Source organism: Leuciscus leuciscus, assembly GCF_965113295.1.
Source record: "Leuciscus leuciscus genome assembly, chromosome: 10".
NCBI classification, from domain to species: domain Eukaryota; kingdom Metazoa; phylum Chordata; class Actinopteri; order Cypriniformes; family Leuciscidae; genus Leuciscus; species Leuciscus leuciscus.
In genome coordinates, this window is record NC_138734.1 from 28,761,356 (window position 1) to 28,783,668 (window position 22,313).

Here is a 22,313-nt window from a genome sequence, read left to right on the forward strand (position 1 = left end):
AAATGTGAAAAGGTATAATTGTTTTAAAATTATAAGAGTATCAGCAGGTACCTTCTTGAGCCACGGCACAACATTCAGGTAAAATGGGCCAGCTGTTCAGTTCAAATGGGCCAATATGTAAAGAGAACAACACAGGTAATTTCTGCTGAAATCATTTTATTTTTAACAGTAAATTGACACTATTGTCTTAAGTGTGCCATAGCAAAACCATGAATGTATTTCATTAAATAGAAAGTTGAACAAATATTTCATTAAAAAATGTAACTAAAAGTTAACTGATCGGATTTCGTTTCTGTGCATTAGTGTCTTTTGTGTGCATGTGTGCAAGTATGTGTGTATGCTTGTCAAATATTTGTCAAACATTTTGTTAAAGATTAGAACATCTTTGACAATAAAATAGTGCTTAATGTGTTTCAGTGTATACACGACGCCGGGATATTAGAATATCGTCGGTTAAAAATAGTTTAAAATATATATATATATATATATATTTTTTTTTTTTGAGTCGGTTCACCAAAATGAACCATTCCAAAGAACCGGATCAGAGAAATGAATCGGACCTTCCTGATCTTTCAAATCTTTTAATCTGGGAAAAGTCTCCTCCGCCACCTGTTGGTGGTGAAGAACATTTACAGTAGGCACCTAATACCATTTAAAACTGTCACTTATTACTACACAAAGAGTACTGTGCACTAGCCTTATATTATGTAATTATTCGTATATGCATGGTTTAGTCAATATAGTTCCCTATTTTTATTTCGCGCCTGTCACAGATTTCATAGGGCGTCCCCGATCAACTGGTGCTCGTGCACGCCAGCATCTGCCCCAGCTCTCGTGTCCTGTTAGCAGCAGGTTAAAAACGCCCTCATATAACTCTTATATATGTATTTATATTCGTATATGCACAAGTTTGATCAAATATAGTCCCATTATTATTATTTTTTTTGCTTTGCTTGCACGCGCCTGCCACAGATTTCAGAACAGAGCGTCCCCGATCTGCCGGTGCTCGTTCACGCCAGCATCTGCCTCAGCTCTCGAGTCCTGTCAGCAGCAGGTAAGAAACGCACTTACATCTGTGTTACTGACGTTGTTTTGGGATATTGTCATTAAACGTAAAGTCTGTTTACACATAAACTGACCCGTAGAGACCTGCGACAGTTTATATAAGTGAAAAACCGGAGATTTGTTTTGGTTTTATCCTTTAGTTTGGCGTTGCTAACATGACAGCTAACGTTATGCCAACAAGTTACTAACAATATCTTAAACTACCACAGGCTGCTGAAAATAACTCGATATTTACGGATAAAGTGAAGCAGAAGTTCAGGCTTATATTCCTAACGTTTTCCTAAAATTGTGTTTTGACATTTATAAACAAAAAAAGGGCTGTAATGCGGCTAATTATGTTAGCATATTTGAATGAGCATGATTTCATTTAATTTTCTGCAGCGTCTTCATCATAAAGTCATTAATGTCATCAGACAGCAGTTAATGATCAGGATTGATGATGATCTGGGTTTATTTTAAGACTGGGTTTTTGTTTTGAATAACATGTTGACTTTGACCTTGGAGCACAGCATAGTTCACTAACCGTTCCGAACCGTTTCGCGAGCACAGCATAGTTGGAGCACAGCCTAGTTCACTAACCGTTCCGCTCCGAGTCGAGCCGAACCGAGCCCTTCCATGCAGTGGAAAAGCGCCAATAGACTGGATTTTTCACAGACTGACTAACGTTACGCGTTTAACGGTCAACAACATGTGAAATGTGCAAAGGGTCAAATGAGCAAGATGAGCAGCTACTAGAAAACAGGCAATATCTGCTGATTTTTGGACCATAAGCGTTTCACTTTCCACATATGCAGACAGAGTGAGCCATTTATTGCACCTTCTGCCCAATTCGAGATGGCCTTTCTTGATTATTTTCAAGGACATTGACAAAGGGAGGGGAACTTCAATATTGATTTAATACATTGAGTTTAGGGCATCTAGTACTGTTATTGACCCCATGGTAAGATATGTATTAGTACATATAAGGTTTTACATGTTATCGGAACTGGACTTTCTTGAATAGGCTACAGTATGTAGCCTATGCACTAAATTCTGACGATTATTTGTTTATGCAAAAAAAAAAGAAGTTTTCTGTTGATTGCTCAGGCACCAGGCTGGTTCTTAGTGGGTGGAAATGAATTGTTTTGCATGGATACAAAACTGGATAGATGATCCTCATCTTGACCACATCCCATCATCAAAGCTCTTCAAGATCTTTATGAAAGACTTCAAAATAAATAACATTTGAAGGCAGACCCAACCTAGTGACAGGGACTATTCGTTTTATTTCCACCCACATAATACACATACAAGAATAGATTATTTCTTGTTATAAAAACGGTTAGTTCCAGTCCTTAATCCTGATTGGGCTGTGTTTTATTCATGATAAAACACTGCTATGACCACTTCACCCTACGGTTCTATGTATCACTGGTAGTGGTTGGGGAGAGATCCCCTGATGAACAGTAGTACTTATGGAAGCGCTATATAAATGCCACATTCATTCATTCATTCATTCATCACTACACAACACCACTAGCAACCACTCTTAGCAACGTAAACATATGTTTGTTCTCAATGATATTGTTCATTGAAGCTTATATATAGAGTATTGTGAGAGATCGAGTAAGTGAGTGTACCTGCATTTACAGTAGATACAGCATTTTCCTTCAGGTCAGTCCTATGTACGTAATAAAAAATCTGTTTGAAAGTCTGCTGCCATACAATGTCCATTTAACAGTTAAGGGGTTTTCCGTTCCCTGACATGCTATAATTTGTTAGTTTCAACAAGTTTGTCCTTTCAATATAAGTCTTCTCTACTGACTGATTCATTCATAAAGACAGTCTTTGCTGCCATCTAATGGTGAAATAATGTAACTTCTGCTGCTGTATACACGGTAAAATACCCATTTTTACGGTGGCCGAGAGAGCTCAACGCGATGCAACTGAAGAAAACACATGCAAATAGAAAATAAGAAAACATCATCAGTTTCACAGCACACGTGTGCTCCAAATATTCACAACACAAGCAAATACAGAAACGCGCTGCAAATAACACAGACCACAACGGAAATTTTTCCAGGGAAACCAAATAAGTGACGAACCCGGCTGGGGCGTGCTTACAGCTCAAAGCTCACGTGCTTACAGCCCTTTTTTTTTTCTATTTGCATGTGTTTTTTCTATTTGCATGTGTTTTCTTCAGTTGCTGCGCGTTGAGCTCTCTCGGCCACCGTACATATTTAACATTCTGTACTGTACCAATTTTTGTTTGATGGAACCATTAACTTGACATATTGGACAATACAGATGAATTCATAGCAAAGTCCTATGAACCTTCAGCCCATTTCTTGCGTCTCTCGGTCTTGTTCAATTTGACACAGAGATGATGAAATGCAAAGTTTGAATTATTTATTTATTTTTGGTACAGGATGGCTCTTTCTGTACTGTCAAGTTTAAGGATCAGTTGAAAATTTGATCATATTCAGTGCACAGAAAATGACAGAATCAGCACTGTATAGACACAATGCTATAGAGACAGACATGTTAATGAAGCATCATGTCATTTAAGGTGGAATGAAAGGCGTCAATAGCTATAAGTAGCTGGATTAAGCCTTGTGAGAGCATGTGTTGAAAGGTCAATGTCAGCTTGTATCATGAAACAAACACATATGTTTGTTTTGACGTGCATCAGAATCCACATCTGTGTTTGTTCTTTGACCCTTGATCACATTTCTCAAAAGACTTTCTCTCAATCCTACTGCTGGAGGACCCATTGCTACACGTTTATGCTATGAGGTGAGATTTCTTTTAGATAGGAAAGAAATTCTTATTCATCTGTTATATTATATTAACAAAAATTATATTAATTAAATATATATTAACAAAACATTGCATAAACATGGTAACATTAGTTCAACACTGGAAAAAAAAGACATTTATTTTAATTGATATTGTTTGTTGGAATCTGACATGTACCAGTGACAGGGCGACACACAGGAAAATGCATAATTTAGATCAGTTTCACGAGTTCACATGTTAATGAAATCTGATGTAATATTATAATGCGTATTTGGCTTGCTGTCCGGGGGGAGGGCTCTGAGCTCGGAATTCGGCCCGACTCCAGAGTACTCCCCCCTATAAATGTATAGATCATAGGTATCTATGAGCAGACCCAGCAGAGTGTGAGATGATGGGGTGGTGGCGGGATGCTGAGAAATTAGTCATGAGACAGGAGGTAAGGGAAGGCTTTATTTATACTTCTCTTGCGCTGATTGGATGATTACCTGAACATGCTCCTCCCGAACTTTGTTACATAAAACTTCATTTATTGTTGAATATCAGGTCATCTCAAAGTAAATGTCATGTCTAAGGCTTTAATCACCATGAAATCAAAATGAAAAAATTTTTTTTTTAACTAATTTTGCAGTATGTCTGTGCACATCATGTTTTTTTTAATAATGTGCCTTTGTAAATTTTTATCAAAATAACTTCTCTTTTTCTGATGAGATGTTAATGATGACATGAGATCACAGCAATTGCAAACCACAACCATCCAACGATCCACTCAATCCCTGATGCACAAAATCAAGTCCAGACCTAATTTCTTTCTTGTTTGAGAAGCCTTTTCACTCGGATACATCATAATAGGGACTATAGTAGTCAACTAACAATAAGCTTAAAGGGATGGTTCGGAGTAAAATCAACCTAGGGTCCTTTCACCATGACCTCGAGCCATTATTGGTCGACCCTTGGTCGAACATTATTAAAGTTAGAGCTTATTTCGAGATATCAGCCGAATGGCTTAGTGCAGGCGCTAATGGATCCAAGGTTGTATCTTGTAAATTACCCCACTAATAATGCCCAGCATGGTACCAAACTTCTACAGTAGTACAAATATGTGTAAGTATATCAGGAGTTTATTTAAATAACACTTGCCTGATGGCTCATGCTACCACTAACCCGGACGTCAAGGTCACTTCAGTGATTTGAGAAAAGCATGTAAAAGTCCTGGCAGAAAGCGATGCATAAGGATGTAGTGTAACGACGCCCAGTTCCAGGAATGCACTAATATTTCGTTGGTAGTACCAGTTTGCAACAGTTATTAGCTAACAACACTAAGTTGTCAACACAACATCCTAATGCATCGCTTTCTGCCAGGACTTTTACGGTCTTTTCCCAAAAGGGGTGTGTGTTTGGCTCAAGGTCATGGTGCAAAGGACCCTAGGTTGATTTTACTCCGAACCATCCCTTTAAGAGAATGTATTTTAACATAAAAGTCTTACATACTTCACCTTTAATTTTATGTGCAGGGTTACATTTGAACTTGATCTAGTTTAATGGTGCAACACTTAAATATTTAGCATTTCATAAACTGAAGATTGCAGTCTCCCAGGAGAGAGTGTTTCTTCACCATGGCCTGAGATGGGTCTGTCAGATATGAAGATATAAAAATGCGCAGTTTAAGAGGAGCGGGGCTTTGAAACGCACTGTTTTAACTGATTCAGACAAATGCAAGGATTCAGGCAATACAGCATGTCGTTCATCCAGAAGATTAGATTTTTCCTGAAGCGGCAGATTTCTAGAATTCAGGTGTCTTTGGGCAGATTTCTGTGGCGGCCGAGGATACGTGAGTAAGTTGGAGCCAGCTGTGAAGTTTTGTAAAAATTAACTGCTGTTGTTTCCACTGTGCTCTTTCTTTAGCTCACCTGGTGTCATGTGTTCCAGAGCGGTCCCCATGGCTGGGGTCACTGCGCACAAGATCAGTAAACGCATCACCTTCTTCGCCAGTGACGTCGATGGGACTCCTACGGCTAGCTTTTCACCTGGTCCCCCTAAACCTATATTGCTGTTACTGCCGTGGCTGGGCTCCAGACCGCAAGCCATTGCCAAGTACTGTGAGATTTACTTTCGCACAGGCTTTGATGTGCTCGTAGTGGAAAGCGAAGTGAGCGAGTTCTTGTGGCCCCGTTGGGGGTTGGAGTACGGTGGCCGTGTGCTGGAATTATTAGAAAGCGAGCGCTTCTCACAGCGCCCCCTACTGGTCCATGCTTTCTCCATAGGGGGATATACGTTTACTCAGGTGCTTGTTCATGTGGCCAAAGATACCCAGCGTTACCAAGGCCTGACAAACAGGATCAGGGGTCATATCTACGACAGCCTGGTCATGGGATCACTGGACCATATGGCCAACGGTATGTACAGAGATTGCAATGTAAAGTATGTTCATATATAATCCTTTCAGTCTGCACTGCTAACACTTTGGGGTGGATGGTGTGATCAGAATCTTGCATCATGTTATGACTATTTTTATATTATGTATATTTTATATTATTTGTGCTGTAAAATCATTACAAGTGATAATGTGTTAACAAGTGTTAAACATTCAAACTCTACAGTTGTACAAACAAATCTTTCACTTTTTGACTTGTTTTGGCTTACATCCTGATCTGTATTTTCACATTACCCCCTTTTTCCCCCCATGTATAATAAATGACATAATAGCTACATAAATTCATGGTATCTACTACAATATTACAAATGTATTACAATATAAAATAACTATTTTCTATTTTAATTCATTTTAAAATTTTATTTATTCCTGTGATTGTAAATCTGAATTTTCAGCATTATTACTCCAGTTTTCAGTGTCACATGATCCTTCAAAAATCATTCTAATACTGCATTCAAATAAGCTGATTTGCGCAAGATATATTTTTTATTATCAGTTTAAAAAAGCTGTGCTGCTTAATATTCTTTTCATGAATAGAAAGTTCAAAAGAACAGCATTTATTTGAAATAGAAATCTTTTGTAACATTATAACTGTTAGTTTCATGCATTCTTGTTGAATAAAAGTATTAATTGCTTAAAAAAGGAAATCTAACCAACAATGAACTAAAACAGGGTATCTACGACAACAATAAAGTGAATTCTCTATAAAATACACCATCACACCGCCCAGCCCTAGTAGTAAAGTCACACTGTAAATGTGTTTGTGATTTTAATACGTCTGTGTGGGAGTGTTGTTCCTGTAGAGCAAACTCCCATAACAGATGGTTAACGTACTGGAGACTTGAAGTTGGCACTATGACCAAATGTGGGGTCATGGACTATATAAATCAGTCAGCCTCTGCTAGTAATTATAGGGTACATGATTACTCAGACAGTATCATGTTTTATTGTCAGGTTTGATTTCAAACTTAATTAAAAGCAATATACCTTCTCATATAAATATAACTTTATATATCCCTAAAGTTAGGATGTAGAAATATCATGCTTGTAAAATAAAAGTTTGGTACTACCTCATCAAAAATAGAATACAATGTACATAATTGTTTATGTAAATTGCAGTGCATAACACTTCTGCTTGTAAAAACCTTAAAACATTTTGACTCAATCTGGAGATGAACTTTTTAAAACTTTTTTACTTTTTAAAAATGTAAAGTTGGTACGATTTTTTAAATTTGATTGAAAGAAGCCTCTTATACTCACCAAGGCTACAAAACTTTGGTAAAAAAACAGTAATATTGTGAAAAATTCTTACAATTTAAAATAAATGTTTTAATATAAAATGTAATTTATTCCTGTGATGGTAAAGCTGAATTTTCAGCAGCATTACTCCAGTCTTCAGTGTCACATGATCCTTCAGAAATCATTCTAATATGCTGATTAAAACATTTGTTACTATTATCAATGTTGAAAAAACATTTTGCTGTGGAAATGGTGATAAATGTTTTTTTCAGGATTCTATGATGAGTAGAGAGAACAGCATTTATTTGAAATATAAATCTTTTTTAAAGGGACTGTGTGTAGGAATTTCTCCCATCTAGTGGTGAAATTGTATTTTGCATTCAAACGAATAATGCTCTCCAGCGCCTCACTTTTTCAAATGCGCGTTGCATCTACGGTTGCCGTTATGTACCAAAAAGCTATGACAGGATGTCTTATAATAGCACTTCGAGTTTTTCATCGGGTGAACAGGTTTGTTATTTAAAACAAACTGAAACTTGAAACAACGAAAAAAAGAATGTTACAGTTATCAATTACTGACTGTGAAAAACATTAACTATGGTAATTAGTAGTAATGCCGCCTTTACTCGTTATATTTTTTGAAGTACGTGCATTGTTAGATATCATCATCATCAGAGCCTTCTCTAACGTTCCTTTACTCAATAGCTGCTATTCATCAAAGAGCCTGTTTAACTTTTAACTATAAATGTTCGACTGTCTATATAATAAAGTACACAACCAAGCAATGAAAAAAAGCTTGTAATTAAGGCCGTAACATTGACTTACCTGTCGAGAAGAAAGCAGGCAACTTCAGGGTCTCTTTTGAAAGCTTTCTCCTGCATTAGCTATCCCGACATTAACCCTTGTTTTTGTAATCTCCGGTCACGTTTCCTTTTACGGTCTATTTTGGACTTTTTCGACGACGAGGACTCCTTATCCTGTGACTCATATGTATGTATGAATGAACGGTGTATAAATAATCGTGCAGTGTGCATCCTTTTAAACTTGCCGCAGCAGTGACAAGCGCCTCTCACTGCTCTGCTCCTCCGCTTCTGCTGGCTTCAGTCAAGTGACGCTGGTTCTGAACGAAAACGCGTTGTGGAAACGCCTTGGCCTAGTACTTTTTGTCCCTCTCTGCTATTATAGTTTTTCAAGATGGCGGAACTACATGGAAGCCTCCGTGGACTTACCCGTCCCATGTATATAAAGATAATAAATTCTTCGTTTACGAGGATTAGTCTGATCATTGGCATAGGTATTTGTACACCATTGAGGGCATATTTATGAATAAAAATATTGATTTTAGATAATAAAATACCTAAAAAGCTACACATAGTCCCTTTAACAAAATAAATGTCTTTACTGTCACTTTTGATCAATTTAATGTGACCCCAAACTTTTGAACGGTATTTGTATGTCTGTATATTTATCTGCCTTCCACATAGCAACACTTGCAACCATGTAGCTTTCAAACATCCAATTTCTTTTCAAACGCCTCAAGTATTCAAACTACACAAGGCCTAGAAAACTTCAGAGATAAATGTATCCTGATGAACTAGAATTAGTTGTCCCTGAAATCTTTTGCTTTGATTATTTTGGGTTTGTTGTTTGTTTTCCAGGTCTGGGTAAAACCATATTTCCCCGGATGGAGGGTCTTGTGAGAACGGCTGGCCTTCTGTACTTCCGTGTCTTTAAACACCAGACGGTTGACTACTTTAACTCGGCGATCAGCATTTTCTGGAACACTCCTGTGATGGCACCTGCTCTCTTCTTTTACTCTGAGAACGATGCAATGTGCGATTACAAGAGCTTGGAGAAGATGGTGGAGTTATGGAGGAATCGAGGCCTATCTGTCGAGATCAAGAAGTGGAAAGAGTCTGTTCATGCAGGTCATCTGCGCACACATCCTCAGGAATACCTGGCCACCCTAGAGAACTTTGTGATGTCTCTCAACATGGTGCCTCTAAAGGCCAAAATGTGAACTCTGAACGGCCATCACCTGTCTCATCAAACATTAGAAATTGCCTGAAGTGCCTGGTTTGACTGTTCTAGGTCGCAAAATTTGATTGTTTCTCAAACCTCTTTAGTCTGTTGAAATATTTATGTGACTACATTTAATGAAGACCATACCACTGGCGTGTTGAGGATGTGTAATACTACATACAATCTGTTGATATGTAACCGATTTGGTTTGTTGCAATACAATGTGAAGCTCCTGTACTTCGGACCTCAAAATGGCTATCTTGAAATACACAACTGTATATCATTATTTTGCTGTAGATATTTGAGATAAACAGTAAAAGGTTTAAGAGACCTTTTGCATGTAATGAGTCGTAGCTTATATGACAACTTGACTTAACTTTTAACATCTATAGTATGTTCATTTGAATGCACTGACTGTCCATCTTGGACCATTGATCTGTTTGCTTCAAAGGGATTGCTTTCAGTTTTCTTTGACTAATTATTTGTTTTCAAATGAAGAAATGACCTAGCTATATACAATTTGCTACTAGCTATAACAAATCTGAATTAAATGTATAATATACCATTTGACACAATCCTGGTAAACCTATGCATTGTTGTTTTTCTAGCAAAGACACGTGAATAATATAAAGGTTGTGTTCAGGTACCTAAACTGGAAATACGGTGAATACAAGTAAAGTCGGACACTTAGGTTTTTGTGTTACATATTTCTGTACTTTTACACTGTATTATGTAATGGAGATATGTATCTATTTAAAATTATATTGTGCGCAGGCCTTAGCCATTTGGCATATTTTAAAGCAATGTCCATGTCAAAATGTCCTACTTACCTGTAGTGTATTCACCTTGTTTATCAGTGCAATAATGAAGGTTTTTACTTTTTGGTTTAAAATCAAATAAATAAATCATTCTGATTAATAATGTGTTTTTTTGTTTGTTTGTTTGTTTAGTGAAGAAGTCTCACAAAAGGTTACAGTATAGCTGAAAAACAGGATGTGACAAGAGTTACACAGTAATTCACAGTACTCAATCCGGGGAGTTCATGAAGTGTGCATATGATGGAGACTTTACTATCCCATGACTCAATGGGAGAGGATTTATGAATGGCATTGAAGCGATGATTATTATGATAATTTCGACCCATCTAACCTGAGTTAGAGCAGGGGTGTCCAATCCTGCTCCTGGAATTCAGCTCCAACCCCAATTAAACACACCTGAACCTTAATCAAGGTCTCAGGTGTGTTGAGGCATGTTGGAGCTAAACTCTGCAGGACAGTGACCCTCCAGGACCAAGTTTGGACACTCATAAATCAGAGAACCCATCTGGGCCACTAAGCCCCGTCCGTTTCATTCATAATAATTGCCATTTTCACTTTATAAATTGAAATGTAAGATTTGCAAGTTACCCATCAAATTATTTCCTGTAATTTCCCATAACAAAATAACCTCATGACCATTTCCTCTAACAATGTTTTCCTATGTCCCATTAAAAGATCAAATATATGTAAAATAACTCCCTTTGTGCTGCTTCGGCCAGAGGCATGAGTGAATGTTATGCTTGTGGAGAAATGAGAAAGGTCTTTCAGGCCTGATCATGAGTGCAGGAGGTTGTGTGGTTCAGAGATGATCCGCTCCTCATGACCAGAATCCCTCTCAGTCCCGCCAGCAACATGGAGGACTTCAGCACACGCACCGATGGCGCGGACAACACGCTGTTTGGAGAGACTTTAACGCGGGTGAGAGAGGCAGCTTTACAATATTTAAAGTTCTGGTTGGCATGTTTTATTTTTTATATTCCAGAAAAGAAAGTAGTTTTAAGTGTTTTTTAGCAGCGGTGAAGCGGTTAAAAGATAGGTTTTAATTGCTTACTTGCTTAAGTCAGACAATCACATGAGCAGGTGTTACATTATGAAGCAGAATTAAAGGGATAAATGAGTATGCACAATCTGAACTTGGATAGGCCTATATGGAAAGATGTAGTAAAAATAACTAGTTAAATTGACAACTTAAGCGCCTGTATTTGTTCATGCCAACTTCTGTTTTCTTTAAGCACACAGTTCTTAACCTGGCTTTAGGTGGACTCGCATCTCTCTTACTCCTAGTGAGTATTGGTGACTACACACAGACACACACACATGCACATGCGTTTGTATGGCTATCTTTGTGAGGACATTCATGCAATCCCTAGCCTTAACCTTAACAACTAAGTGCCTAACCCTAATTCTATCCTTAACCCTAAAACTAGCGCTTTAAAGGGGTGTCAGAAAGTGAAGACCGGCCAAACACTCACACTCTTTTATGTGGACTTTCCATAGACTTAATGGTTTTTATACAAACTGTATTCAATCTCCTAACCATATCCCTGCCCCATCACAGAAAACGTTCTGCATTTTTATAAGCTGTTTTCTTTGTGGGGACCAAAAAATGTCCAGTACATTTTGTCTCCACAACGTAGGGTTTAACACACACACACAAAGTATTTGCAGTAGTGTTTTGGCTATCTAAATCTTACATAATGAATTAAAGGATCCTTTTATTTTGAAAAAAATTGTTTTTATGGTGTTGGCCCTACATATATCTGCAATGACTGATTACTGATCACTGCATCCAACCGCAAGCTGTACTCTATTTTATCCTCTTTTTCAGGTAACTGTCATCAGTTCATTTGTCTTCCCTACTCCTCCTCCAACAGCATTAAATATATTTTTTGTTGTCTGCATCCTCATGATCTGTTCCTCTGTATTGGTGCTGGTAAGTTTATACATGTATGTATGTATGTATGTGTGTGTGTGTGTGTATACACACACTACAGCACATACTGTAGTACAAATGAATGTGTATATCATTTCTTAAAAATAAGTTTCTGTTTGTTGCAGATTTTCTGGTATCGTCAAGGTGATCTGGATGCAAAGTTCCGTGGTCTGATTTATTATTCCATTGGTCTCGTTATCATCCTCTGTCTGTGTGCCAATCTGTACTTCCATGATGTTGGAAGATGACATGATTCAGGCACACCACTCATACTGAGCACCTTCTTAATTCTCTCAAGCACAAAAGTTGTAAAATTTATATAAAAGGTAGTTTATCTGTCAGAAGGGATAGTTTTGATTGTGTACATCGGTGATCAGATGATTGTTCAAACATATCAGTTTATTTGAACAGTGTACCTTGTGTTTTTTATGCTGAATATTTGTGTTCATTATTTTCTGTTGCTGTCAAGAGTCATGCTTAAGGCTGCAGTATTTCATTACTTGTATAAAATATTGTGATTTTTTTGTTTTGTTCTGTGAACAATGCTGGTACTAAAGGACGGAGCCCTGACAATGAATAAAATATACACATGTACCATGGAAGTTAAATGTTTTGTGGGTTGGAGACCATGATGACATGAGTCTGGTTTTGCTCTTCAAGAAGACCAACTGTTGAATGATTTTGCAAAACCACTATGAACCATCAAACCAAAGTTAGCATGCAGTAATACAATTAATACCTATATATTTTTTTTTTTTACTTTTTCAACATCGGGATTTTAAGAAAAAGTATATATTTTAGGTGCTGTGACAAGTTATTAATTTGAGGTTTTCAACAATTTAATCACCTTTTAGCTGTTAAAATAAATACCGGGGTGTTACAAATATTCCTCATAGGCTAGTCTCAATTAATAGGCTATAAGATCATGGAAATAATATACATAATTATACAAGATGATACAATTGTACAAGACAAAATCATTTTAGATGCAGCATATCCCACATTATAGAACACCATTCCTAATTTATTTAAAAAACGACTGCCATCTAGCGGTGTGCAGATAACAATTGCAAACTCTTTGAACTATTATTTGTGAATGTAAAAGTAACTTTTTGAATATTCATCTTGTTATCCGATTGTATTTACAGACATTTTTATTATTGTATTTATACGAGTAATACGGTGTGCGAATTATACAATGAATTTGATGGTCACCCTCAAACATCTGTTCATGCCTCACCTATAAATGTCTATTTCTCAATAATCCTGACGTGGTCTTTCTCGGAAAAGCCTTTGAAGCCAAAAACATCACTGGCATGTGATCAGTCAGACTTTGTGAGACTCGGCAGGCTCTACACATGCATTCACCTCACATTCTCACATCCTCTGTCTTAAAAAGAGTAAACAAACATAGGCTTTTCCCTCTGAAACGGACCACAAGCATGAACAGCCTACACAATTTCTATCTCATAATGCAAATATTTTAGCAATTGCTTTCCGGTCTGAGAAGAGCAAGCGGCACTGCCTTGATAGAAATATGCTGCATCTGGCTATGCTTCGTCATTTATCCGAGTATCTCCACCAGTTTCATCACATGAACAAATGTTTTGGAGTATTTTAGATTATTTAGAGATAGTTTATTTTTAGTTGTGCCTTCTCTCATTCTATTCGGTTTCCAGTTTGAATAAGAGCATATGTGTCATGTAGCCAGGCTAGGCGTTGTATATCCTGTGTGAAACTTGCATTCATTGTTATTTGCATGGGTTAGAAGCTGAATTAGCACTGTGAAGGTGTAATGCTCACTTGTGAAAAAGCTTCCAGGGAATCAAAAGTAGAAAAGAACGGAATCTATCTTAATAGTCAGCACCCACAAGCTGAGGATTTGAACAAACTCTATGCAAATGATTCATGATGAAGTTCCCTGGTCCCTTTAAATGCATGCTAAACAGATTGGGATCAGAGATATATTTTAGAATTTTAAATAGCTATAAAATTTAAATAAAACATATCATTATCATAAAATAGGATAAATTCATTACAATAAAAAGAGAAATAATTTTTTGGCCGTAATTAGGGATCCCTGACTGAAGGCATAAGAATGCAATCGATCATTGGAACGGCAACTGTCAATCAAGAATAGACACGCCTCCTTTTCACCTGTTCACTGACACTTATGGCCGGTTCAGGTTACACGATTTTAGCCCGATTTTGCCACGATCCGTTTGACTTAAGATCACATCATCATGATCATTCACATCAGGGGCGTCATGCAAGCCAAAATTCTGGGGGGGGGGGCACAATCTGAGACGTTGCAATTGTTTTCTGACGGGTGATATGGATCATGTTAGGAGGGGTCAGGGGGTTTCTCCCCCTGAATTTTTTTTAATTCTGGCTGCTAAACATACCATTTCAATGCAGTTTGGGAGGGACAGAAATACCTTAACGGAGCTAGCAGCAACCCTCCTCTATCTGAGGACTAAGTTAAAGTATCTATTTTGTAAGTTTATGTAAAAGACAGGTTGATAAAAGAACTGTAAGCTCAAATTCAAAAGCTTTTGAAGTCTACTTCATTAAAGCATGTTTACACACACACTTACTGTACACTTAGGCCTACTACACATGATTTTAAATTGCAGTTTTTATGTTATGATAATTGGTATGTGCCCTAAGAACGATCTTACATTAAAGGTAGGCTACATAAAGGTGCTGAGGTCTGACTTTGTGGTGCTCTGAAATTAAGTTATTTTAATATTAATATGTGATGAAGGACTTTGAAAGAAGTTTGACAGATTTCAGTGCTGAATAAGGTTAACACTACCCCGTTCTCTTACGAGAGGTCTCTCGTACTGCGTAAGATATCTTACGCTAGGGGAAAATCCTTTTCCGCGAGATATTGAAGCCAAAAATTATCCTTAATTTTGTAATAATGCAAAACGCGTTGCAGCAGCGTTGCAGCAGCAATGCAGACATAGGCGAGACAGCTCGCGCGCCTATTGGCTGCTCTGCGGCAACTGCAGCAGCCTATCGAGCGAGGCCTGGCGTGACGTCAGACCCAATCAGGGCACTTCGCGCCCGCTGCGTCACGTCCCGCCGAAATGGGCGTGGTCTAGGCCTATAAATATCGCTCGCAGGCAGCTATTATCTGATTTTTCATCCTTCAAGCGAAGCACACGCATCGCTGGAGCTGGATTAGAAGCCGCGCCGTCGAGAGAGAGCACCTTCAGCGGGACGAGTCACTGAAGTCGCTGGCCGCGCCGCCTTCCTGCTGCGCTTTCCGGCGCTTATATCCTTCTCTTTTAATTACACTGTATTTGTGTCGCCGCCGCGACACACATTTCTAAAAGAGCTAGCGTCTTTTTAAAGATGCCTTCCTGCGGCTCGTGCAGAGCCACACTCAGCGACGGGGACCGCCACGTGATCTGCGTTTCCTGCCTGGGTGAGGAACATGCAGCTCTCGCGCTCGCTGACGGCGGATGCCCTCACTGCGAGCTGATGGCAATGACGACTCTGAGGACTCGCCTAGCCGTCTTCACCGAGACTGCTCCCCCGCCCGCCGCGGCGTCGCGCCGTAAAAAGCGTATTTTCTGGTGCCACGGCCGATGGTGTTTCGTGTGTAGTAAGAATGCCCACTGCCCAGTGCCCATCCCTACACATAAGCACAGCCTGTCACACAGGGCTCGCGCACATAAAACCGACTCAGATCGGTTGCGCTTCAAACATGGTGAACGTGCCCACTACCCAGTGCCCACTAACACCACGTTATGCATGTCTCACGGTTTCTGTAAAAACGAAACCAACGTGCACTCGCTTCACGCAAGCGAACGATGCTTTCGGTGTGATAAATGTGCCCGCTGTCCCGCGCCCACATCCACACATAGACATGACAGTTCCCACGGGAACCGCCCAGCCCTCCCCCTCGCGGTTAACCACCGCAGAGGAGTCGAGCGCGGGCAATCTGCCCGCTGTCATCAGCGCGCCCCATGCCTCAAATGTCACGAGCGACACGCTTGTGTTACAGCACACCGAAGCTTCTCCTTCGCTGAGCGAGCGGAGCGCGCTTCGTATTCGACCCCTAGCTATCCATGCAGAAGTGGGTGCTGAACATTATAGAAAGAGGCTATTCGCTGCAGTTTCGCCGACGCCCTCGCCGCTATGTGGCGCGCGTCGAGACCACGGTAAAAACAGAAGTAGCACATCTACTTCGAGCCGAAGTGACGAAACTATTGAGCAAAGGGGCCATAGAACCTCTCTCTCAAGATCAGAGCGAGGGAGGGCTATACAGCAGATACTTCCTGGTACCGAAAAAAGACGGGGGTCTCAGACCCATACTAGATCTAAGGCAACTGAACAAAGTGCTTGTGAAGCGACAGTTCAGGATGCTCACGACCAGGCAAATCCTTGTGCAGATTCGCCAAGGAGATTGGTTTGTGTCAATAGATCTGAAAGACGCGTATTTTCAAATACAGATAGCGTCACGTCACAGGCGATATTTGAGATTCGCCTTCGAGGGCCAGGCATATCAGTACACAGTCCTGCCGTTCGGTTTGTCCCTAGCACCCCGTACATTTACGAAGTGCATGGATGCGGCGCTCGCACCCCTCAGAATGAGAGGCATGCGAGTGCTGAACTATTTGGACGATTGGCTGATTCTAGCGCAATCTCGCGCAGTGCTCATAGAACACACGACCATTTTACTCGATCACCTCGAGGATTTGGGTCTGAGTGTCAATTGGGCGAAGAGCTCCCTGTCACCCAGTCAGAAAATATCTTTCCTGGGCACAGAACTGGACTCACTATCCATGATAGCGCGACTATCACAACAGCGCGCGGTAGACATTCGACGCACAGCGAACTCTTTTCGCTGCGGCGCGTCTGTCCCGCTCAAGAGATTTCAGAAGATGCTAGGTCTCATGGCCTCAGCATCGTCAGTGCTCCAGCTGGGTCTGCTCCGCATGCGCCCGCTGCAGTTTTGGCTGAAAGCGCGAGTCCCACGCGAAGCGTGGGCACCCGGTTTGCTTCGCCTCAGGGTCAATCAGAAATGCGTTACAGCTCTGAAACCCTGGAAGGCGAACGACTGGTACCAATCAGGTGTAAGCCTGGGGACTTCCTCGAGGGTGAAAGTGGTGTCCACGGACGCGTCCACCTCGGGATGGGGAGCACTGCTCGAGGGCAGACCGTTCTTCGGCCAGTGGTCAGAACGGGAGAAGCTCCTGCACATAAACTGCCTCGAAATGCTGGCAGTAGACAACGCGCTGACGCGTTTTTGTCCCCAAATAAAAGGTCACCACGTCTTGGTCCGTTCGGACAACATGTCTGTGGTGTCCTACATAAATCGCCAGGGCGGCATCAGATCCGAGAAAATGTACAGGCTGGCAGAACGCCTCCTGGTGTGGGCTCAGTGCAACCTGCGCTCGCTCAGAGCAGCGCACGTGCCAGGGATCATGAATATAGGACCAGACAGACTGTCCAGGAACAATGTTCCGGCAGGCGAATGGTCTCTACACCCACAGACAGTCCAACTGCTGTGGAAGAAATTCGGCAGAGCGGAAGTGGACCTGTTTGCGTCTCAAGAAAACGCTCACTGTCAAGAATTTTTCTCCAAGAGCAGGAGCGCGCTGTCCCATGTGTGGCCCCGCCACCCGCTCTATGCTTTTCCCCCCGTCTCTCTCCTGCCTCAGGTGATAGAACGGATCAGGGAAGAAGGATGCTCAGTACTGCTGGTAGCACCGTTCTGGAAAAACCAACCTTGGTTCCCAGCCGTGATGCAGTTAGCAAGTACTGCCCCGTGGCCAGTACCAGTGAGGAGAGATCTCCTCTCACAGGCCCGCGGCTCGATCTGGCATCCTCACCCGGAACTATGGTCCCTTCATGTCTGGGCCATCAACGGGTACATGTTGGACTCCCTAAAGGAGTATTAAACACGATCACGCAGGCTAGAGCTCCGTCTACAAGACGACTCTATTCTATTGACAGCTATTGTATTGTGACTGTTGCACAGTATAAAACATCTAAATAAACATTTTACACTTTCACATCGCCTTGTGTTTTAATGCTGCTTTGAAATAGATAAAGAGAAATCTACAAATACCAAAAGTATTCATGCATTACTTTAACATCCGAATAAACGTATTCGGATTTCTAATTAAAATAAGTACCTAGGCCTATTATGGTGCTAAACTTTTAAAGTTGACAATAAGCTTCAAGAAATAACCATCAAAGTGTTGATAATGGTAGTGTAGTAGGCCTACAGAACAGCCGTTTATTTCTTTTTTGCATAGAGCAAATGATGAACACTATTAAATGCTCGTGCGATATACATCTGGTAAACTTATGACTAAATCCATTTGACCGGTTTCAAAGTCTGTTGTGACGAAGGTATTGAGAGGCAGGTGCTACAAACTTCTCCAGTTGTGGCTTAAACAGCTTATAATAGCCTGTGTATTTACCTATAGTCATACCTAGTCGTTAGAAACGGAAAGTCTGTCGGTGAATCTCTCCGTGACGTGAGGGAAACACTGTCTCGACAGTTTGCACTGAATTATTTGCACTTACACTGAGGTAATGAAAGCTATATATTTTAACGGGGTATGTGGTTCATCTATTAGCCTACAGATTTATATTTTAGTTGACAGGTCAGTTATAATCTGGTCGGTCTGGTCTTATTCCGTGCATGTTAGGACTTCTAAGAGATTTAATTCTGTCAAGGTTAACGTTTGGAACAGGATTATGGCTTTTAATTTTAATTTTGGCCAATCCACAGTTACAACTTTTTTCATAGGTAAAAAAAAAAATGTTTCAGTCTTTGTCACACACACGATACATAGTTACTAGTAATTACTATAAATAGTGTTTAATTACATGCAGCCAACCCTATAGTAAGTACAATCTTAATTATTATTACACTTAAATGTATAATTACACTGTAACACGGACGGACACCTTAAAATAAAGTGTAACCCCTAAAACTTGTACTTTTGACGTAACAAGGCAATACATTGATGAAGTCGAAAAATCAAGACACCTTTAAAAAATCCCTACAAATGATGTTGTTGACTGAAATTATTTGTTAGGAGTGAATTTAGAGGTGGACATGAGCAAAGCCAAGTGGACCTTCCAAATAAGCTGTCATTGTTTAAAAAAAGTTTCTTCAATAGGCTATAATCATCTGTGCTCGCTTTGCCTTGCCTTGGCTGATGTCATGGTGAACCCGTAAAAAATAAATATAGGCCTAGCCTACTTGTTATTTTAAATTCAAAAGTATCTAAGTATTGCTTTATGCGAGCATATCTGTGTCAGAAATTACATTAAAGTTAATGCATAAACTCTTCAGCCTTGAGCTGGCGTATAAAGGCCCGATTTGTCAGGGTTTTTCATAAAGGCAGATAGCCTTTCTCCACTAATGGTCCAGATAACAACCTAAATGACAAGCTTAGATTTTTTTACTATTTTAGGCCTATATAGGCTAACTATATACAAAATATTTTCTAATAGGCTATGCAATGTGTACAGTAGGCTACTTAAAAAGGGTTGGACATTTTTTTGTTTAATGCAGCCATGTTACAGGGCACAGAGTGCGTGAAATGCAGCAGATAGGCTACAGCTATACAGTCGACAACAAGCAATTATTAAAGGCATTCGAGAAATTACCCACCCACATCTGAATTTCGTGTGGCGCATTCGCACGGGATAAACGAAGCCTGTGATTTTACTCGAAATTACTGACATATCTCCCGGATATGATGTCAACTGGCTATTGCTTGGAAATATCTTGTCGTTATTATAGGTCTAGCTGTATGATATAACATAAACAGAAGAATGTTCCTTACCGCATGCTGCTATACATGTCTGTAAGGAACATGGAACAGTGCCGCTGCTCACCGCTCACAGCCAACATTCACTGGCAATCCTATAGCTACGATAGCCTATAGCTATTTCGGCTACAAAAAGAGGTAGCCTACTTTAACTGCAGTGTTATAAAGTTGTGGATGGTTGTCTTTTTTTTTAAAGTATTTTGTCTTTTATTTTTCGTGTTCGCATTTATGAGGAAAACGTGACCGTTCTTCATAACGGACTCGCGACCGCTCTGAACGCATCACTAAAAGACTGCTTTAAAACTTTCACAGATACCTAAAACAGAAAGCACAAAGCCTTTCTTCAAAACGAATTTCGTTTTGTACTAATTGTATCTTAATTTTAATCAGTGTTTTATTATCCAATTTCCTGGATTTAATAAGTAAGTAGCCATTCAAGACACGGAGGGCGCCAGCGCCTCAACTGAACAGCGCTATCATCCATGAACCGAAACTCAGCGTATAGCCTACTCTCCTCACACACGTAAAAAAAAAATAAATAAAAAAAAATAAAAAAAAAAAAATATATATATATATATATATATATATATATATATATATATATATATATAGGCTATATATATATATATATATATATTATCTACAGAAATCTCTCCATCTCTGCATTTCTCTCCAGCGCGTTCACTAGGATACTGCGAAGATCGTGAGTCAGTAGCCTATCGTCATCTTTGCAGCCGACACAGAAAACACTTGTTTATTAATAAACAATTAAAATGTTTCATTGCAATAGTTTACATATTCAGAATCATTTCTTTTGCTGGTTCTTAGTGACAGCTTTTAGGTGCCGTTTACATGAACGCGTCACTGCATCAGCACCAGAGAGAGAGAGAGAGATAGAGAGAGAGAGAGAGAGAGAGAGAGAGAGAGAGAGAGAGAGAGAGAGAGAGAGAGAGAGAGAGAGAGAGAGAGAGAGAGAGAGAGAGATTTCATTTACTTATTTTTAGGAATTATAGCCTAATGAACAAACAAATATATTAAGAGCGCCGCCACGTTGTATTGCGTAGAACGTTCACCAAATTCTTACAGAAATATGTTCTAAATATTGCAATGTTTTTTTTTTTCAATCTCGTGCAGCCCTAGTGTAGGCTAGCCATGACCCCGCACCCAAATACTATCAAAACACTCCAACGCAATCTCCATTCTTCGCGAAAGATGGATAAAAAAGCGGACAAAAAAAAAAAAAAACATTGACAAAATTATAAATGACTCGCCAAATCACAGAGATGCCGATTCGCACGGGACTAATATTATCACAGGACCTCGGTGTTCGGCGAAATATGGTAGGTCATTTGCGGGGGAATTTTTACTTTACAAATTACTGGCCGATTCGCACGGGATTAAGATCACAGACAATCTCCGCGATTATTACAAATTACTAGAGGTCACCAGGTAATACTTATCCCGTGCGAATAGGGCTCACGAATGTGAGGGCAGCTGTTCGCCCTCGCAGCTGCTCTGTGCCGATTTGACACCGTTCTTGAATCCTGTTTAATACCCCAAACTAATTACAGATTAATTAACCTGCTATTACATCTGGACATCACCTGAATTCGGCACTGATCCTGAATTGAAAAGATGTCAGCTCGAAACATTAGAAGAACATTGACAGCAAGCTCACCGAACGAACGAGATGCCCATCACTTCCGGTTTGTTGCCAAGACAACAGTTGCACGCCTGCTCTCAAAGTCACAACAAACGCTGTTTCCGAAGTTTAAACGCACAGTTTGTCGCATCCACGCAGCTTTTTGTCGTTTTTACTCCGATTTGGGATAACTTACTGATAAAACAATGAGTCAACGGCAGGTTTTACAAGGTGAGGAAGTCAGATCCGTTGAATGATGATTAAAAATGTTAATGCAATGATAAACTCACTCAGATCATTAAAACCACTGGGGTTCTCTTACGAGAGGTCTCTCGTACTTGCGTAAGATATCTTACGCTAGGGGAAAACCTCTTTTCCTCGAGATATTGAAGCCAAAAATTATCCTTAATTTTGCAATAATGTAAAACGCATTGCAGCAGCATGCAGACATGGGCGAGACAGCTCGCGCGCCCATTGGCTGCTCTGCGGCAACTGCACCAGCCTATCGATAGAGGCTCCTCATGACGTCAGAACCAATGAGGGCGCTTCGCGCCCATTACGTCATGTCCCGCCG

The 22,313-nt window shown here is 40.0% G+C and overlaps 1 protein-coding gene and 1 pseudogene across 4 annotated transcripts; both read left to right on the forward strand.

Annotated features, from left to right (window-relative positions):
* Positions 1-841: 841 nt before the first annotated feature.
* LOC309507430 (transmembrane protein 53-like) lies at positions 842-10,384 on the forward strand. Of its 3 annotated transcripts, none has more exons than XM_082181606.1 (3): positions 842-1,054; positions 5,746-6,236; positions 9,172-10,384. In XM_082181606.1, the coding sequence occupies exons 2-3, from the start codon at positions 5,759-5,761 to the stop codon at positions 9,531-9,533; spliced, it is 840 nt and encodes a 279-aa protein (XP_082037732.1). In that variant the 5' UTR covers positions 842-1,054; positions 5,746-5,758; the 3' UTR covers positions 9,534-10,384. The 3 variants fall into 3 exon arrangements, with proteins under 3 accessions (XP_082037732.1, XP_082037731.1, XP_082037733.1); XM_082181605.1 differs by lacking the exon at positions 842-1,054 and adding an exon at positions 1,061-3,840; XM_082181607.1 differs by lacking the exon at positions 842-1,054 and adding an exon at positions 3,933-4,279.
* A 139-nt stretch (positions 10,385-10,523) lies between these two features.
* On the forward strand, positions 10,524-13,278 carry LOC309507431 (transmembrane protein 243-like; annotated as a pseudogene). The gene is made up of 4 exons (XR_014211636.1): positions 10,524-11,271; positions 11,586-11,636; positions 12,182-12,286; positions 12,412-13,278. The product of XR_014211636.1 is annotated as a transmembrane protein 243-like (transcript).
* The last annotated feature ends 9,035 nt before the right edge of the window (positions 13,279-22,313 follow it).